The 18820-nt window shown below is 41.5% G+C and overlaps 1 protein-coding gene across 1 annotated transcript in view; it reads right to left on the reverse strand.

Moving 5' to 3' along the window:
* STK32B (serine/threonine kinase 32B) overlaps nt 1–18524 on the reverse strand; it is a 359309-nt gene extending 340785 nt beyond the window's left edge. Inside the window, exon 1 of the mRNA XM_089677397.1 lies at nt 17577–18524. Coding sequence (XP_089533523.1) covers nt 17577–17652 — 76 coding nt within the window. The 5' untranslated portion in view covers nt 17653–18524. The remainder of the gene's footprint in view (nt 1–17576) is intronic.
* Between the last annotated feature and the right edge of the window lie 296 nt (nt 18525–18820).

Genomic DNA, 18820 nt, shown 5'->3' on the forward strand with positions numbered 1-18820 from the left:
ATGCCTCCTGCATTAGACTTTATTCACCAAACTGAAGTAAGAAATGTTTGCGATTCTGCACTGCAAATCAGATTCAGTGCAGAGAAGGGCAACCAAACTGAGAAGAGGCATGGAGGAGCTCAGCTCTGAGGAAAGATTAGAGGAACTGAATTTATTCTCTCTTGAGAAGAGGAGATTAAGGGGGATATGATCAACATGTATAAATACATCAGTGGTTCATATAGTGAACTCGGTGTTATTCACTTTCAGGCGATTACAGGGACAAGGGGGCACTCTTTACATCTGGAGGAAAAGAGATTTTTCCTCATTTGGAAAGGATTCTTCACAGTAAGAGCTGTGAAAATGTGGAACAGACTCCCTCAAGAATTAGTTCTGGTAAACTCTGTAAAAAGCTAAATGTATTCTGGAATGCACCAAATAGCCAGATATTGACATTTATAGGTAATACCACCAAAGATTGTTGATCTAGGGAATATCTAATTGCCCTCTGGGGGATCAGAATGAATTTATTTTTCCCCACTTGAGCAAATTTGAACCATGCTTTTTTTTTTTTTTTTTTTTTAGTTTCTTCTGGATCAACCCCGGGTACAGGAGTCTGCATATGGAGGTTTTTTAATTGATTTATTTATCTATTTATTTTCTATTGATTGATCTAGATGGACTTGTGTCTTTCTTCAACCTTACTAACTATGTAACTAATTCATCATTCTAATCAAAGCTAAAATTTAAAGTTCACGTGTCACAATGAAGTTAGCAAATGGTTAGCAAAAAAGCACCTAGAGATAGAAGAATATTTTAATTTCCAAGCATTCTGGGAGTGCCAAAAACCTGGGATACTCTTTATTGCAGAAGAGACATGCAATGTCTTCCTTAGAATGTACATTGAGCTACGCAAGCTACAGTCAAGTCCACACAAGTCTAGTTCAACCAATAGAAAAGAAAAAACCCTACAAAATCCTATACTCATAACTGATCCAGTGGAAGGCAAAAAACACCCAATAAAGCATGATCCAATCTGCTCCATCCTCCAAGAGGCAATGTTCCTTGGATCCACAATCTCTGGTGTTATTACCTATAAATATTCATCTCCAGTTATATTTTGTGCTTTTAGGAACACATTCAAAACTTTTTTTTTAACAATCTGAAACAGAGTTGGTCAGAACTAGCCCTTAAGGGAGTCCATTCTCACTGTGAAGAAAGCATTCTGTATATGGAGGAATTTCATCTCACTTTCTGTTTTACCTATGGGACAGGAAGTGAAGGGAATTCTCCTCAATGGTATACATACTGAAAAAAACAAAACAAAAAACTGACAGGGGTTATAGCCTCCCTTACTCTATACAAAATGAATAAAAAAGGTTTGTCTTTAGTTACACTTTAAATCTCTTTTCCAGATGTAAAGAGTTCCCCCCTTTTCCTCTGTAATGACCTAAAAGTGAATAAAACAACAAGTTCACTATATGGACCACTTACGTATGCATGCATGGTGATCATATCCCCACTAAATTGCCTCTACTCAAGAAAGAAAAAATCCAATTCAGTTAATTTTTTTTGTGAATTTATTCTCCCTTGAGAAGAGGCAAACAAAGAAGGGGGGAGCAGCTCAATTTTCATTTCTACATATATCCTATGTGCTGGGAAGACTGAGCTCCTGTGCGTGTGCAGGAATGACGTCATCCTGCACTGACCAATGAAGGTGGCTGCAGCCCAGCACCAAGAAGAAGCCAGGTGGAATATTCCGGCACCAGCGAGAGACGTCGGACTGTTGAAAAAGAGGTAAGTACGGCAGACTTTAGTTCTTCTTTAACTTCTTACTATGCCTAGTGATTGGCCACTCATGCCTGGGCACTGCATCCTGGGAGGAGGCCTGTGCTACCTTATAATTGAAAGCAGTGGCAGTCTACTGTAGGCTAGGACAGAGCAACTAAACAGTTGGGTTTGCTTTTAACACTCCATTTTGGAATGGATGTAATTTCCTCACCAAAAACCACATTTACTTTTAGAAATCTGTTCATTTGAGAAAATATTTGCATTCTGCTCCTTCTAATTTTTCTTTCACTATGGTTGAAAATGAACATCAGTTTGACCCCACTAACAATTAGAAAACTGAGTGAACGAAATTAAATTTAACCAGCTTAACTCTATTGTCACAATTACTTTCCTTAGGTTCTGCTATGTGTGAAGAGTGCACAGAGCCCACCCACTACTTTTCATTTAATCACAATTTTAGTGAATCAGGTCTCCACACTGTTTATAATATTTTTGATAAACTCAGTTATAGAGGGGAAAACAGCTCCTCAGTGAATCATCTGACAAGAGGCTGCTCTCCCAAAGGTACAGGTGAGGGTTTGCTGAATTGTGGTACATTGGAATACATAAGAATATAAAGATTATTGGCCCCACTCTCAGTTACCTGCCAGCCTCCCTATTAATCCTTTATTGTGATGGCAATCTCACTGACCAGTATGGAGGCTGATGGCTGGACCAAACTCAACATTTAAAGGAACATTCCAGATTTACATATGACTAGTTACCTCTGACTCCACTAACTGTCGACATGCAGCTTTCACCAAAACTAAACTCTGCTTATTTGCTCTTTGTCATATACTGCCCAGGTTTATGACAGGTTTACTTTAAAATTAAACTCCAGGATAAGCAAATATTGGCGTAATACATTCATCTTCTGGTATTATTCTTGAAACTTGGTGTGATTTGTGTATTTCTTTCAGATCTGTGCAGTAATCCAGTGTGAAACTTTGTACAGGAGCTTCCTCTAATAAAGACTGCTCCCTGCTGCTCCATCTCCTTGTGCAGGGTGACTGGTCTTGTCTCCACCCCTTCCTGTAGTTTTCTTCAGGCAGCCTGTAATGGGTAGGGCATGCTAGGCCCCTCCCACAGCTGTCTGTACAGGCTATGTAGAGAACAGTGATGATGTCACTGCTCCCTTTCTAAGGTGATTACAGTTTTGGAAAAATAATTTGATGTACGCATAGTGGATTTATGTCCTTTATGGATATTGAGGAATATATTGAAATTAATTTCTTTTTTGCCCAGAGTTCAACTTTAAAGCTGGTAGGTTGTTCGGTTGCCAAAAGTCTGATTAGTTTTTTTTTAAACCAACACAGATAGTTGTTGTTTGCGACACTCAAATAAATAAGACTTAATGGGATAGTAAGGCCAAACATTTCACAAGGAATTAGTAAGATTAATGAAGCACTGAGCACGAGGGGGTTGTTCTCGCTGTATACTGAATGTGATAAATAACAAGCGGTAAAACATGATATACCAAAGACAGATGGTAAGCAGTGTTCAAACTAAGGTTCAGTTTTTAGTGAAACACCAGGAAAATGAGTCCAGGAATGGATTTTTTAAAAAGAATGTGTACAAACTAGGTTATTTTCAGTAATCAGAATATCCCATTTTTAAATATCAAAACTGTGCAGGCCTACTGACATACAAGGAAATCTTGGCTTGTATCGTCTGAAGCCGACTCTTTAGCTCTAAACAAGGGTCACTGTCCTATGAAGTTTTGATACGGGTAAAAGAATATTTTTTCCAGCTCAGCTGGGACCAGGCAATTTTCCATTAATGTGTAGCCGTCCCTGCTCGACAGAAGTTGATTGTTTGATCAACTGGGTTTTTTTGCCTTCCTCTGGATCAACTGTGGGTATAGGATTAAACGGTTGAACTGGATGGACTTTTGTCTTTTTTCAGCCAGACTAACTATGTAACTCTTCTCAAAGGGGTATGCTGGCAAACTTTTGTTGATTACCGATGATTAGTGTATTCCAAGAGAGGTGGGTCCCACTGTCAGAAAACAATGTTTTGGTGGGGAGATTCCTTCATTTGCATGGTTTTGTGGATGTAGGAATCTGTTCAGCCCGCTGTCTATGGCCAACTTTACATGTGCAGCTCCCTGTTGCAGCCTGTTTGGCTGAAATTTGGTAGCATCAAGTAAATCTTTTCTTTTGACCACATGCCATTCTGGTATGTTGAGTGTTTAACAGAAGTCAAAATCACTCGCTGAACTGTCATTTACACTACTCCATCAAAGTCAGTGGGAATGTGCTGACCTACATTTGATGTGTGTTTCAAACTTTTTTTGGCTCAAACTGTGTTTAGGCTTACTTCATTTAAATGCTAGTGGAATTTTCAGAGCACTTTGAAGAAGTTGGTGGAGGCATTGGAATAGATCAGGAAGTGACAGTCAAATAGTGGTGGTGGGTGGGGGGGGACTATGGAAGAAAGAGTGAAGTATTGACCATGTGAGTTGGCAAGAGTAAAGACTCCATTATACTAGTGACCTTGAGTAACTCATGCATCGACCATTAAAACTCCTAAGTTATGTAATCTTTTAACTGAGAAGCAGATACTTGAAGTGTACAGTATGTAAAGGCAAAACTTTTTGTATAGCGTGTGGAAGTACTGTATCCTCTGTCAGGTTTCTCATGCTGCCTGTGTCCCTACTGGCAAGCTCCACTCTGTTTATTCATCCTGTTGAACATTGCCACCAAGACAGAAAATTAAGGGAAATCCAAAATTTAATAACTGTCATAAGAACAAGAGGTAAAAAGAAATCTTCCAGCAGAATCAAATGTTTTGGTAACAGTTATTTAAAATTAAATTTATCCTCACTTTTCTGAGATTTCCTCTCATTTGTCATCAATATTGGAAATGAAAGGAAATCTCCCCAGCAGGATATACACAGCAAAAATCAAACTGGTAGAGGTGTTCCATATTCTCTTCAAAACTAAAGAAAAACTAAAGAAAATGTTTTGCCTATACATACACTTTAAAGCAGCCTTTCTCAATTAGAGTGCCCAGGCACCCTGGAGTGCCTTGAGCTTTCTTCAGAGATGCCTTGTCGAAATGTCTAAAAATTGCCCAAAACGTGTATACAAGCCAGCGGGTGGAACAAGCTTGCCTTTTAGTCACACAAAGCCACAGGTTTTCATTGTGCACCATTACAACCTTCTAGCCACCAGCGTCCTGACAACCAATGACATCATCAGTTGATAAGGAGGATGTCAGTTGCCTGCACAGCATCCTAGTTTGACCCTCCCCTGCCCCTCTCCATCAGTGCTGGGGTCACATTAGCTCAGTGATGGATACAAACTGAGGGAGAAGAGAAACATTGGAATACTAGTCAGTACGAGTGTGCAAAAGTGTATTTGCTTTGGAAGAATAAATCTCCTCTAATGTTGGGTGTCCTACATGTGTGGATGTTGCTGCATTATATAAAACTATTAGAACAGTTTTTCACATTTTAGAATGGGGTGCCTCAAGACTGTCCATAATTTTAAAGGGTTCCTTGGGACTGTCCATAATTCTAGAGGATGCCTCGGGACTGTCCATAATTTTAAAGGGTGCCTTGACTGCAAAAATGTTGAGAAACACTGCTTTAAAGAATGGTGTTGGTAGCATGGCTTAAGAGAATGTGTTAGATCTCTATTACCTCTGTACAGTTTCATTACGCTATGTAAAACTATCTATAATTGGAACCTTTTTATTGTTTTAATTCAGTAAATATAATATTTTATTTCTGTATATTAGCGGTTGTCAATTTATGACCTAAAGGGGGCCTCAAATCCGGCCCCTGACATCATCAAAGGGCCACATGTAATGTTCAATATATGTAATGCCTTAGAGGGCTGTCAGAGAAAATGAGGGTCAGTAAGTGTGACATGCTACATTGTAATGTGGGGATATGCTGGGAACATGTTACATGAGCCTAGTAGAGATCAAGGCTGTTGCCATAATCAATGTTCCCACTAAAAACTGCTGAGGTCCGAGTTCCGCACATCATATACCAAAGGTTTGCAGGTTAGGCACCAGGGGTGTAAATGCTTATGTTCCTCAAAGAGCACAGCAAAGAACATAAGCTAAAATATTCGCTGAGCATTCAACTTTTATACACAGCTGCACAAAACATAATTTTCACAATGGTAATTACAATAAAAAGACATTGAAAATTACAATAAAAACACATAGACATTCATAGCCATAGAATACCCCTGTCGAAAAACTTTACAATGTGCCACCACAACTGCTATTCTTTAGGTTTTTGAATAACTAACCAGGAAAGAATAGACCGGTATCTGTAGAGTCTGCCTCTTTCTTAAGATAGCAGAAAGGATCAGTCATTATATATATACCTAGATTATGATCTAAGTGTTCAGTAAGAACCTGATCATGTATAATATATCTCACAACCATACATTAAATCCATTAAATCATAAGCAAGTAAAATGATTTGTTCTAGCATCTGAATTAATGGCCGCGATTTACAAACATGGTTTTGTTCCACTGATTATTATAATGGAGAGAATTTGAGTGCTTCATTATTTCTGCAAGTGCGATGTTGACCCTTTTTGTAGTGATTTCAGCATCTTGTACAACACTATAGTTGACACCAAGCTCTCTGACAATCTAAATCTTTGAGAGCTGTCGTGGTAATATTATATATACTGTATAAAATGAGCAGTTTGGTAATACTGGAGGCGAGGCTAAAAAGCCCAGAATGATGTGCTGAACACTACCCTTACAAAACACTTCATACAGGAGAACAATTGTTCACTCTTCTTCTTTCCAGAATAATTTAAGGTGCAACATCTCAGATGAGCTTAACTTGTCATAACTTTTCTTTATGTTTGTCAAAAGCGATATTTTGCTTGTATTTTCATGTGTGCATTAACACACTTAATGCACAGTATATAACCCCATAGGACCCCAATGTACATACAGTATACTGTCTAAAGAAGCCATTTTCAACCAGAGTTTCATGGAAACCTAAGGTTATTTTAGAGCAGGGGTCATCAAACTTTTTAAACAGGGGCCCAGTTCACTGTCCCTCAGACCGTCGGAGGGCCGGACTATAGTTTCAAATAAAAAAAAACTATGAACAAATGCGGACACAGTACAGGAGATGACCAGAGACTGCGGACATACAACGGCAGCGGGAATACTGGACCGGCCGCTCCATAAGACGCACAGACATTTCCCCCCAAGTGTGTCTTATGGAGCGAAATAGTGCCCCATCATTGGTGTCAGTAGGAGGAATAGTGCCCCATCATTGGTGTCAGTGGGAGGAATAGTGCCCCATCATTGGTGTCAGTGGGAAGAATTGTGCCCCATCATTGGTGTCAGAGGGAAGAATCATGCCCCATCATTGGTGTCAGTGGGAGGAATAGTGCCCCATCATTGGTGTCAGTGGGGGGAGGAATAGTGCCCCATTGTTGGTGTCGGGGGGGGGGAATAGTGCCCCATCGTTGGTGTCAGTGGGAAGCAACGTGCCTCATCATTGGTGTCAGTGGGAAGAAACGTGCCCCATCATTGGTGTCAGTGGGAGGAATAGTGCCCCATCATTGGCATCAGTGGGAGGAATAGTGCCCCATCATTAGTGTCAGTGGGGGAAGGAACAGTGCCCCATTGTTGGTGTCGGGGGGGGAATTGTGCCCCATCATTAGTGTCAGTGGGAGGAATAGTGCCCCATCTTTGGTGTCAGTGGGAAGAAACGTGCCCCATCATTGGTGTCAGTGGGAAGAAATGTGCCCCATCATTGGTGTCAGTGGGAGGAATAGTGCACCATCATTGGTGTCAGTGGGTGGAGGAATAATGCCCCATTGTTGGTGTCGGGGTGGGGGAATAGTGCCCCATCGTTGGTGTCAGTGGGAAGAAACGTGCCCCATCATTGGTGTCAGTGGGAAGAAACGTGCCCCATCATTGGTGTCAGTGGGAGGAATAGTGCCCCATCATTGGCGTCAGTGGGAGGAATAGTGCCCCATCATTAGTGTCAGTGGGGGGGAGGAATAGTGCCCCATTGTTGGTGTCGGGGGGGGGGGAATCGTGCCCCATCATTAGTGTCAGTGGGAGGATTAGTGCCCCATCTCTGGTGTCATTGGGAAGAAACGTGCCCCATCATTGGTGTCAGTGGGAAGAAACGTGCCCCATCATTGGTGTCAGTGGGAAGAATCGTGCCCCATCATTGGTGTCAGTGGGAGGAATAATGCCCCATCATTGGTGTCAGTGGGAGGAATAGTGCCCCATCATTGGTGTCAGTGGGAGGAATAGTGCCCCATCATTAGTGTCAGTGGGGGGAGGAATAGTGCCCCATTGTTGGTGTCAGTGTGGGGGGGGGAATAGTGCCCCATCGTTGGTGTCAGTGTGAGGGGGGGATTAGTGCCCTGTCATTGGTGTCAGTGAGGGAAGGGGATAGTGTCCCAACATTGGTGTCAGTGGGAGGAATAGTGTCCCATCATTGGTGTCAGTGGGCGGAATAGTGTGCTATCATTTGTGTCAGTGGGAAGAATAGTGCCCCATCTTTGGTGTCAGTGGGAGGAATAGTACGTCATTGGTGTCAGTGGGGGGGAATAGTGCCCCGTCATTGGTGTCAGTGGGGGGGGATAGTGTCCCAACATTGGTGTCAGTGGGAGGAATAGTACCCCATCATTGGTGTCAGTGGGGGAAGGAATAGTGCCCCATCGTTGGTGTCAGTGGGGGTGGAATAGTGCCCCATCGTTGGTGTCAGTGGGGGGGGAATAGTGCCCCATCGTTGGTGTCAGTGGGGGAGAGGAATAGTGCCCCATCATTAGTATCAGTGACACCAATGATGGGGCACTATTCCTCACACTGACACCAATGACACTTAACTTGCTGACTCCTGTTCCAGCATGGTGCTGCTGCAGCCAGCATACCTGGTTGCAGCAGCACCATCAGCACACTTACCTGTCAGCTGTCCTTCTTCACTCCAGCCTCTCCCTCACTTGATGTTCGCAGGGCCGCTCGGCTCCGCCTCCTCGCAGGTGATTGGCCGCCTGTGTGCCTTTCCTGAGCTACAGTTCTGGCGCCCAATCACTAGTTAGGAGGCGGAGCCAAGCGGAAGGAGTGAGGGAGTGGCCGGAGTGAATGAAGGAGCAGCGCTTCCTGGACTGGATCGTCGTGGGACTGGAGCCAGGTAAGGTATACCAGCCCCCTGCCCACCCCTGTACTTAGTGTCCCTTCCTCGCGGAAAATACGCCCCTGCCGGGGGGCTGGATAAATGGCCTCGGCGGGCCGCATGTGGCCCACGGGCCGTAGTTTGAGGACCCCTGCTTTAGAGGTTGTTAGAGGTTCCTTCAGTTGTGGTGGATTGAACTCCCATTAAAAGGTGCATGCATATTTTCAGAGCAAGGCCACTTGGCAACATACATAAAATGTATTAAAACGTGTATCGTCAGGAGGGACGGTGTCAGTATGGCAGAGGTTGGTGTCAGTGGCACAGTGGGCAACAGGGGGAATCTTCCTTGCATAGGATGATTAGGGTGTGCCTAGGCACATCTGGTACACCCTGTGCACACAACTATGGGGTGGATAGGAATTAGAACATCTGTCAGGTTTTATTGCTGTCTGTTCACCCATTAGGGAGAGTCACTCTCTCCATTTTCCCTGTTTACTGTTATCAGTAAAAGAAAATCCAAAATTTTGGGTTGACACCATAACAGTGATGGAGCAGAAATCTTGCAATGGAGGCCCTAGTTCTGGTGATCCTGATGACATCCTTCCCTTTTGAGGGATTTCCTGTTTTGGCTATGGGAAAGGAAGTGAAGGTAAATCTCCCCAATAGGACAAAGATGGAAAAAAACTAACGGGTTTTAACTATCCCTTACTCTATCCAAAATAAAAAAATCGCCTTAGCTCTGCTTTAAGGGCTTATTGAAAGTCAATTATGTGATTTAAAATAACAGTCCAAAAATCTCCAGATGCAATCAAGAATAGTATGGCAGGGAAATCTCACTGTAAGTGTATCCAAGAAATGTAACAAGGGGTTAATTCAGCCCACCAGGCTCCACTCCATGATATTGATGCAGGTATTGTAGTTGCTTCAATAAAACCATCATTCTATAATAAGAGAAAGACTCTCAGCCTTTGTATAACAGAAATTCCTAATAATTTATTCCTTCCTTTTAATTGAAAGAGTTGTCTGGATGAAACATTTACCTGACAATACTTTTCTATTAACATGATTTACTGCATGCCTCAGCTGTAACTGAACTCTTCATTTATTGGTGTTACAAATATAACTGGTCTGTCTCCATTAGGCCAAATGACTGCATTACTAAGGCAAATTCACTTTTGGAGGTTTCAACATATATAAGAAGCACGAAGCTTGCAACCAACCAGGTTCCACCTATAAGTAACATATCTTGTGGGATGAATTATATCCTATCTGGTAGGATTGTAGTGGAATAAAATGACCAGCAAAGTACAAATCAGGAAGCAGAGCCTGAATATGAATGTACAATTACTTAGAAGCACAATTTTTAAAACGTTAAAACACGCTGGTGAGGTGATTTACATCAAAGTGATTGTATAGTTTTTTTTTTTTTTTTTTAAATAACAAACATGTTATACTTATATTGCCTGCTTTGGAACTGCACAGAGTGGCCCCGATTCTCTTCTTTTGGAGGAGTCATGGGCTCTGGCTGCTGTCAGTCAAATCCTGCACTATCTGTGTCTATGGATGCATGCAGTGCAGCTGAGGATCAGGCCTGTATGTGCACCCCCATAGCAAACAGCTTCCTTTGGGGGGTGCACATGGGGGCTTGATCCTGAGCCATGCTGCATGCATCCATAGACACAGAGGGGTTTATTTACTAAACCTGGAGAGTACAAAGTCAGGCTCACTTCTGCATAGAAACCAATCAGCTTCCAGGTTTCATTGCCAAAGCTTAACTGAACAAGCTGAGGTTAGAAGCTGATTGGTTTCTATGCAGACGTGAACCTGACTTTGTACTCTCCAGGTTTAGTAAATAAACCCCAGAGAGTGCAGGATTTGATTGTCAGCAGCCAGAGCCAATGGCGCCCGCTGCCTCAGCAAAGCCTGTGAGAACAGGGAGGGCAGTTACAGACAGGCACAGCTCTGGATCAAGTAAGGACTCAGGTAAGTATAGGGGGGTGAGGGAGTAAACCTTACCAGACCTTAGATATGGTGGCTGCATTCGTTTTTTCTTCAGTCTTTTTTCATTTATGTTTACCTGGTGATCCTGATAAAACACTTTCTGCCCAAGGATGACAGTGCTTATTTACCGTATGATATCTATAGACTACAAACATCTCTCCCCGTCCTTTTCTCTATAACATAGAGCAGCCTTTCTCAACCTTTTTAACCCAGAGGAGCTGTTGAAATCATTTTCAGGTCCCAAGGAAACCCTAGTATAAATGATTATACTTACAGCCCCAATACAACATTTTGTATACAACAAAATGATTTTCATTAATAATCTTGAAATAAAATTGATATTAAAAAATAAATGCAGATAGCAAACACTAACACTGATTTTCCATGTAAAAGTGGTGGCCAGTGGAAAATTGCAACCTCAGGGGGAGCTCTAAAGTTCCACTGAACCCTGGCTGAGAAAGGCTGACATAGAAGGTAGGGGTTCTGTAGCTGATTCACACACATGCGGTGTGGATTGAAGCTCAGGTTTCACAGCTAATTGACACAGTAGGTTCAGCGGTTCATGTCAGGTTTACATCAGGTTCAGGACAGGATTAGTTCAGGATTTTAACCTGTTCGCACATATGCAGTTTAGAAATGGTTCCTATAGAAGTCAATAGCCTGTAATCCACACCTGAACCTGAAGGCACTTGGCAAAAATCGTACATGACTCTTTTTCAAGCCGCACTGAATTAGCGCTGAATCTGCACCGCCAGTGCACCAGACATACAGTATGTGGACAGGCACCAAAGGAATTAATGTTATTTCACATGTCATGCGGATTACATGCCGTTCAAACCACATACAATCCACATATATGTGAACCGGTACTTACAGACATGTAGCTGGGAACAATGTAACTAATAAGAATGCAGCAGAGGCCATTCATATCCTTCATATTCAATCCTTTAGATTGTAAGCTCCACGAGCAGGGCCCTCCTATTCCTTCTGTACTGAAATGTATTGTAATTGTACTGACTCCCTTATTTTGTAAAGTGTGGCGCAAACTGTTGGCGCTATATAAATCCTGCATAATAATAATAATAATGCATACATGCCATGCTTGCAGGGTCAACAGATGGGGGTTTTTTTCACATTTATCAAGTAGATGTATCAAGACACTTTTAATTGTATATTTAACAGGCCAAAAAAATGAGAAGTCTATTGTTAAGGTTTTATATACCCTTTAATCCAGAAGACAATATTTGGGTCACCAAGCTACCTCTGCTGTCTGGCAGGGCATTGTAGCTCTCATGATTTGCCAGACAGAATTTAAAGTCCTTTGTGGTCTAAAACAGTTCCTATATATGTAATACAGATGCATATTTAAGCACAATGGTCAGTTGGGTACTGGCTAAATCACCAAGGAAAAAAAGAAAGTTATTGAAATCACCACGTCCAAGGATTGGTAAACTGCAATATATTACATTTTTGTTTTTTGGGTTCAATACAGCTTTAAATGTATCTCTTTTACCTGTGTGCCTAAGAAAAAGGAAAAATACTATAGTTCTTTCTAAGGCTACGTTCACACTAGCGTTGTGTGCAGGCGGCAGAGAGGCGTTTGGGAAGCGTTTTTACCGCTTCCCAAATGCCTCTGCCAATTCTGCACATTACAGCACATGGTGCTCTTCTAACGGGAGCGTTTGCGTCATGGCAAAACAGACGCCTCTGGTCGAGTCAGGAGGCGTTGAAGCCTCCTATTCTCGTCTATGGTGCCGCTCCGCAAACGCCCGGCGTTTGCGGTGCGGTTGCGGCGCGGTTGCAGGGCATTTGCGGAGCGGTAACACCACTCAAACTGCATTATAGGCGTTTGTGGGGTGTTATGCCTAGTAACCGCCGCTAAACCGCGCATGCGGCGTTTGCGGAGCATTTGCCGAGTGTTAAAAAATGCTCCGCAAACGCCTTTCCAGAATAAATTCTTCACCAGCATGAAAGCAACAGTTTAAGCCATAGTGACATTTTCTACTAAGAAACTGAAAGTGACTTCTAATTACACAGTACGGGTTCAGATGATTAATGTTTAAATATAACCTAGCATGTTCATGCCTCAATAATAAGCTATTTCAGGCACTACCCAGTGATACAGGTAATCCGTATTATGATGACTAGCTGACCTTTCCCATAATCCCAGAGGATTTGGGTCTAGTGAAATCATTTTACAATGTATACTCTCACACCTATGGTATTTCCATTTTCTTTCAAGAAACTTTGTAGCAAGAAATTGAAGAGAATAGAGTACAACAAAGCAAATCCTGCCTGTATGCATTTAAACAGGAGCCTACCATGTAACACAGATAAAGCCCCGCAATCTTTTCCCATTACATATTATTAGGCTCATACATCCCATAATTTTAAACCTGTGCAAAAACTTTCAATAAAAACAATAATCACATCTACCAATCTCTATCATCTTTAGCAGCTGGCGCCTTCTAAAATAATTGTAATCAATTATCTTTTCATAAGTGAGCCTTAATGAGTACAATTAATATTTTAGTTCCATAATAACAGTGCCATAAATAATAATAATAATTGTAATAATCATTTAAGTATATTCCCTACTGAGCCAAACATATTAATATTAATCTCTATACATTAAATTCAATTTCTTAACAATATTAAAGCAGAACTGTTGGCATAGTAGAAAACTTAAAGTATGCAAAGTGACGTTTAGAGCTGTGTGTCTTATTTTTAGTGGCCACAATGTCACATAATGTGCAAATCCTGGTATGGAGCAGTACCAATCATGGGGCTTGAAAATAGCTGATATTCTACCATTTCTGTTGTCACTGCTGATCAGAATGTACAGTGTTGAAGGCAACATTTTTATAAATACACCCATTACAGTTAAACGAATGGCACTGCTGTATTCTAACACTTAGGGGTATACTAAAAAAAAGTTCATAACATCCAGTGAAAGTGCATAAATGAGGGGCGTTCAAGTCAAACCAGGACTTTTGAGTTTCTTATAATAAAAGAACAAATTTCAAGAAGTATAAATTGCATTTATTTTTCAACATACTCCCCTGCTATTTTTATACACTTATCCCAGTGTTTAACCACTGCCTGGAAAACTTCTGCATAGAAAAATTTGTGAGTACCCCTGAACCATCCTAGGACAGCCTACTTAACTTCCTCATCGTTGTGTTCACAGTTCCCACAGAAAGAATTGTCTCTTGTGCAATTTCACGACAGGTTATGCGTCGATTATCCAAGAACAGGCGTTCCACGTGCACACACTAACACTGTGGTCTGCCATCTTGGTCTCTGGACTGGCCGGTGACATGTGTGCCACCTATCAGTAATAGAAATTCTGAAGGGCCCTCTGCACACTGGTATATACCCTTTCAAGCAGACTCTGCGGTTCACACATAGTCAAAATAATCCCTCTATGGCCAGTCCTACTCTGCTCTGCCTATGCAAATGCTACTGTGGACACAATGCCAATATAGGGGAAAAGACAAAGTGGGGAGAGCTACCAGGTTTAGGTCTGGTTACTGACCCACAATACGACAAACAAGATATACCTGTGCTCAAATCCCAATAGCTAGTACATGCATTTATCCATCGGGTGCTAAAGGGGTGTAACCACATATTAACACATAATGATTTACCTATCAGTAATAAGACACTAGGACACGCTTGCCACTTACTACTGTGTGTAGTACCGCCACGCTAGCATCCCTTTTTATACCTGTAAAATTAAAAGTCCTGGTTTGAGTTGAACGACCCGTGTACATTCGCTCTGTGTGAATTGGTCAACAAAACGAATGTTAAAAGGCAATTAAGCAGTTGGGCGTTAGATGGTGCTAGCCATTGGAATTCGACCAGCACAGAAAATAACCTAATAACACTCTTTTTTTTTTTTTGCGCAGAACAATTGTACATGTATATTCCCTGGATAAATTACTATATCTTTTTTTATAAATTCACCCCTTAAAGTGAAGATTTTAAATATGAGATAAGATTATAGTATTGTTGGACAGACATAAATATATTTTATTCTTTACATAGGTGTTGCTAAAAATTTAAATTTATGGAGCATTTTATTTTATTAATTTATTTTATTTCATAGGAAGCTACTTGGATGAGTGGTCAAACATCTTTAACAATACAGAACCAGTCCTTTCAAGCTCAGTTGCATGTGATTGACTACTATTAGATCAGTGTTTCTCAACCTTTTTTCAGTCAAGGCACCCTATAAAATTATGGACAGTCTTAAGGCACCCCATTCTAAAATGTGAAAATCTATTCTAATAGTTTTATATAATGCAGCAACATCCACACATGTAGGACACCCAACATTAGAGGTGATTTCTGAAAATACACTTTTGCACACTGGTACTGACTAGTATTCCAGTGTTTCTCTTCTCCCTCAGTTTTTATCCATCACTGAGCTAATGTGATCTCAGCACTGATGGAGAGGGGCAGGGGAGGGGCAAACTAGGATGCTGTGCAGGCAGCTGACATCCTCCTTATCAACTGATGATGTCATTGGTTGTCAGGATGCCGGCGGCTAGAAGGTTGTAATGGTGTACAATGAAAACCTGTGGCTTTGTGTAACTAAAAGGCAGGGTTGTTCCACCCGCTGGCATGTATACAAGCTTTGGGTAATTTTTAGATATTTTTCAAGAATTCAGGGCAATTCCTATTGTGTTTTCTTAACACAATAGGAAGTGTGAATTTACAGTTCGGACAGGGTAGTTGTCCATGGACAATCAACATATGCCTTAACGCACAGCTATTCGATGAAGGAGACTGAGTTACCTGTGTGGCTTTAAATGCTGGGGTATGTTTCTGACACTCATGGAAGCCCATAGGATGAGTGTTAAAATGTCTTCAACATTAAAGAACTAGTTGAGTTGAATGTTGCTATCTACTACTAGCAACAGCATGCCAGGGATAGATGGGGACCTTTACAGTTATTATTATAATTTGTATTATTACTATTAATATTCTTACAATACATTGGGAGATGATGTTAACAATCAAAGTAAATTATAAAAATAAGTCAGTAAATACAGATCTACATAAAAAAGGGTCCTGTATGGCTATAAATGCTGGAGTATGTTCCTGACACTTTCTAGAACTGAGGAATCTAATTAGATGAGTGCCAAAACATCTTCCACACTCATAGTTCAAAGCTGATAACTTCTACTAGCTATAGCATGACTGGATAAAACAGAACCTTCACAACTATTTTTATATTCTTTATTGTTGCTATTATTTATGTTATTTTTTAATACACTAGAAGAAGATGTTAATAATAACAAATAATAATATTATGTCAGTAACTGCAGGTCTATATAAAAATGTAGCTGTGTGGCTATAAATGCCAGGGTGTGTTCCCTACACTTCACAGAACTGATGAAGCTAATTGGATGAGTGCTGAAACATGTATGACATTACAGAACAAGTCATTCACTTCAGTGTTGCTAACTACTACTAGCTGTAGCATGATCTGGAAGATGGGAACCTTCACAATAATTACTATATTTTGTATTCTTTCTATTATTATTATTTCAATATATTGGATAATATGAAAGATAAATATTATTGTTATTATTATTATTGTTAATAATAATAACAATAATAATAATAATGTCAGTAAATTAAAGTCTACATTAAAAAGTTTTTTGGGTGGCTATAAACTCAAGAGTATGTTCCTGACACTTCTCCGAACCGAGGAAGCAAATTGGATGAGTGCTGAAATATCTTGGCAGTATGGAACAAGTCCAGCTGAATGTTCTAACCACTACTAGCATGGCTAGATAAATGAGACCATCACAATTAGAATGATTATTTTTACCCTTGTTATTTCAATACATTGGATGATAATAAAAAGAATAATAATATTGTCAGTAAATGAAGGTGCAGATTACCTGTGTGGATTTAAATGTTGTGGTATGTTCCTAAGACTTTTTAGAATTGAGGAAGATAATTGGAAGCATCTTCAACATTAAGGTGGCTGAGTAACCTGGGGTATGTTCCTGACTGTCAATAGAACTGAGGAAGCCAATTGGATGAGTGCCAAAATATCTTTGTCATTACAAAGCAAGTCCAGCTGAGAGTTGCCAACTACTACAAGCTATAGCATGGCCATATAAATAAATCATCAAAATTATTATTACTATTATTATTTCAATATGTTGGATAATTATGTTAATAATATTAACACATAATAACAAGTAAATAAATGAAGATCTACCTTAGTAGTTCCCAACCTCAGTCCTGAAGTACCCCAAACATGTCATATTTTCAAGAAATCCTTCAGTTTGCATGGGTGCTTTAAGTCATATCAATGCTTTATGACAGATATTTTATTATTTTATCTAAAGGAAATCCCCAAAACATGGACTGTTGGAGGTACATGAGGACTGAGCTTGGGAACCATTGGTCTACAAAAAAAAAGTAATGGACTATGTACAGTTCTCTAGTTGTTAAGGTACTACAAGTGACAGCATGCTCTGCTATCCAGTCATAGTAGGGTAGCCTTAGATGTGTATATCCCACAACAACTGGAAGTGTACAAGCCATGCAGCTGGAGGAGTTGAGGTGACTGGCTGCAGCAAGGCTAGCTCAGGTACCATGGACAGCTCCTTACCGTCTTCATTCTCATCAAACACCGGAGTTTTGTGCGAGTGATTGGCACCCATCATGATCCTCGGGGCTCTTAGCATCCCCAATAACAAGAGTCCAGCTGTGGATGAGCATGCAGCATCTCAGGTGAGACAACTGAAACCAGCGAAGGAGTCCATGTCACTTTGTGGCCAAGAAGAAGAAAAGGAAAGTCAAAGAGGCTCTGCGGGCTGTGTGTCTTCCCGCACTTCTTCTTAAGGGGCTGCCTCTTCCCGCACCTCTTCTCAGTAGGCTGTGTCTTCCCGCACCTCTTCTCCGCGGACAGTATCTTCCCGCACCTCTTCTCCGCAGGCTGTGTCTCTTCTCGCACCTCTTCTCTGCGGACAGTATCTTCACGCACCTCTCCCCGCACCTCTTCTCCGCAAGCTGTGTCTCTTCTCGCACCTCTTCTCCGCGGACAGTATCTTCCCGCACCTCTTCTCAGCGGACAGTATCTTCCCGCACCTTTTCTATGCAGGGTGTCTCTCCCCGCACCTCTTCTCCGAGGACAGTATCTTCCCGCACCTCTTCTCAGCGGACAGTATCTTCCCGCACTTGTTCTCTGCAGGCTGTGCCTCTTCCCGCACCTCTTCTCCGCGGACAGTGTCTTCCCGAACCTGTTCTCTGCAGGCTGTGTCTCTCCCCGTACCTCTTCTCCGCAGGCTGTGTCTCTTCTCGCACCTCTTGCCTACAGATGAACAATGGAGAGCTCCCCGTCCATAGCCGCTCCTCTCGTCGTTCACAGCACAGAAGGCTCACATCAGCAGTGGTCTTGGCTGGAGTGAACTGCCGGTGGGCTGGGGGATCCTTTCTGTGCGGAGAGCCAGCAGGCACCGTGCAGGAGATCCATGTCTTCCTTGGCACGCTGGAACTGCTTTTGCTATTTACTAACGTGCTGCTCATAGCATATCAATACACGGGAGCGGAGAGAGAGGGAGGAGGGGGAGGGGGAGGGAGCTCTAGTATGATCTTAGGGAAATCAGACACGGAAAGAGTATTAACATATTCACAGCTGGAGGTAGCAGCTCAATGCAGAGCAGATAGCTGGCAGCACAGGTTCCAGAGACAGAATAAAGAACTTGATTATTCCTCTCTCTGCAGCCGAGACCTTTCTGTCTTTTGCATTATCCTGGCCACATACATTATGATCTCTTTTATTATACTAAAGTTTTGGTGAGTTTTATTGGTAAGATGTGTCCATGCAAGGTCTGCTCCTTTTTTATTTGTATT

Source organism: Staurois parvus, unplaced genomic scaffold (genome assembly GCF_062004578.1).
Source record: "Staurois parvus isolate SC_StPar_1 unplaced genomic scaffold, SC_StPar_1.0 ptg000186l, whole genome shotgun sequence".
Lineage (NCBI taxonomy): Eukaryota > Metazoa > Chordata > Amphibia > Anura > Ranidae > Staurois > Staurois parvus.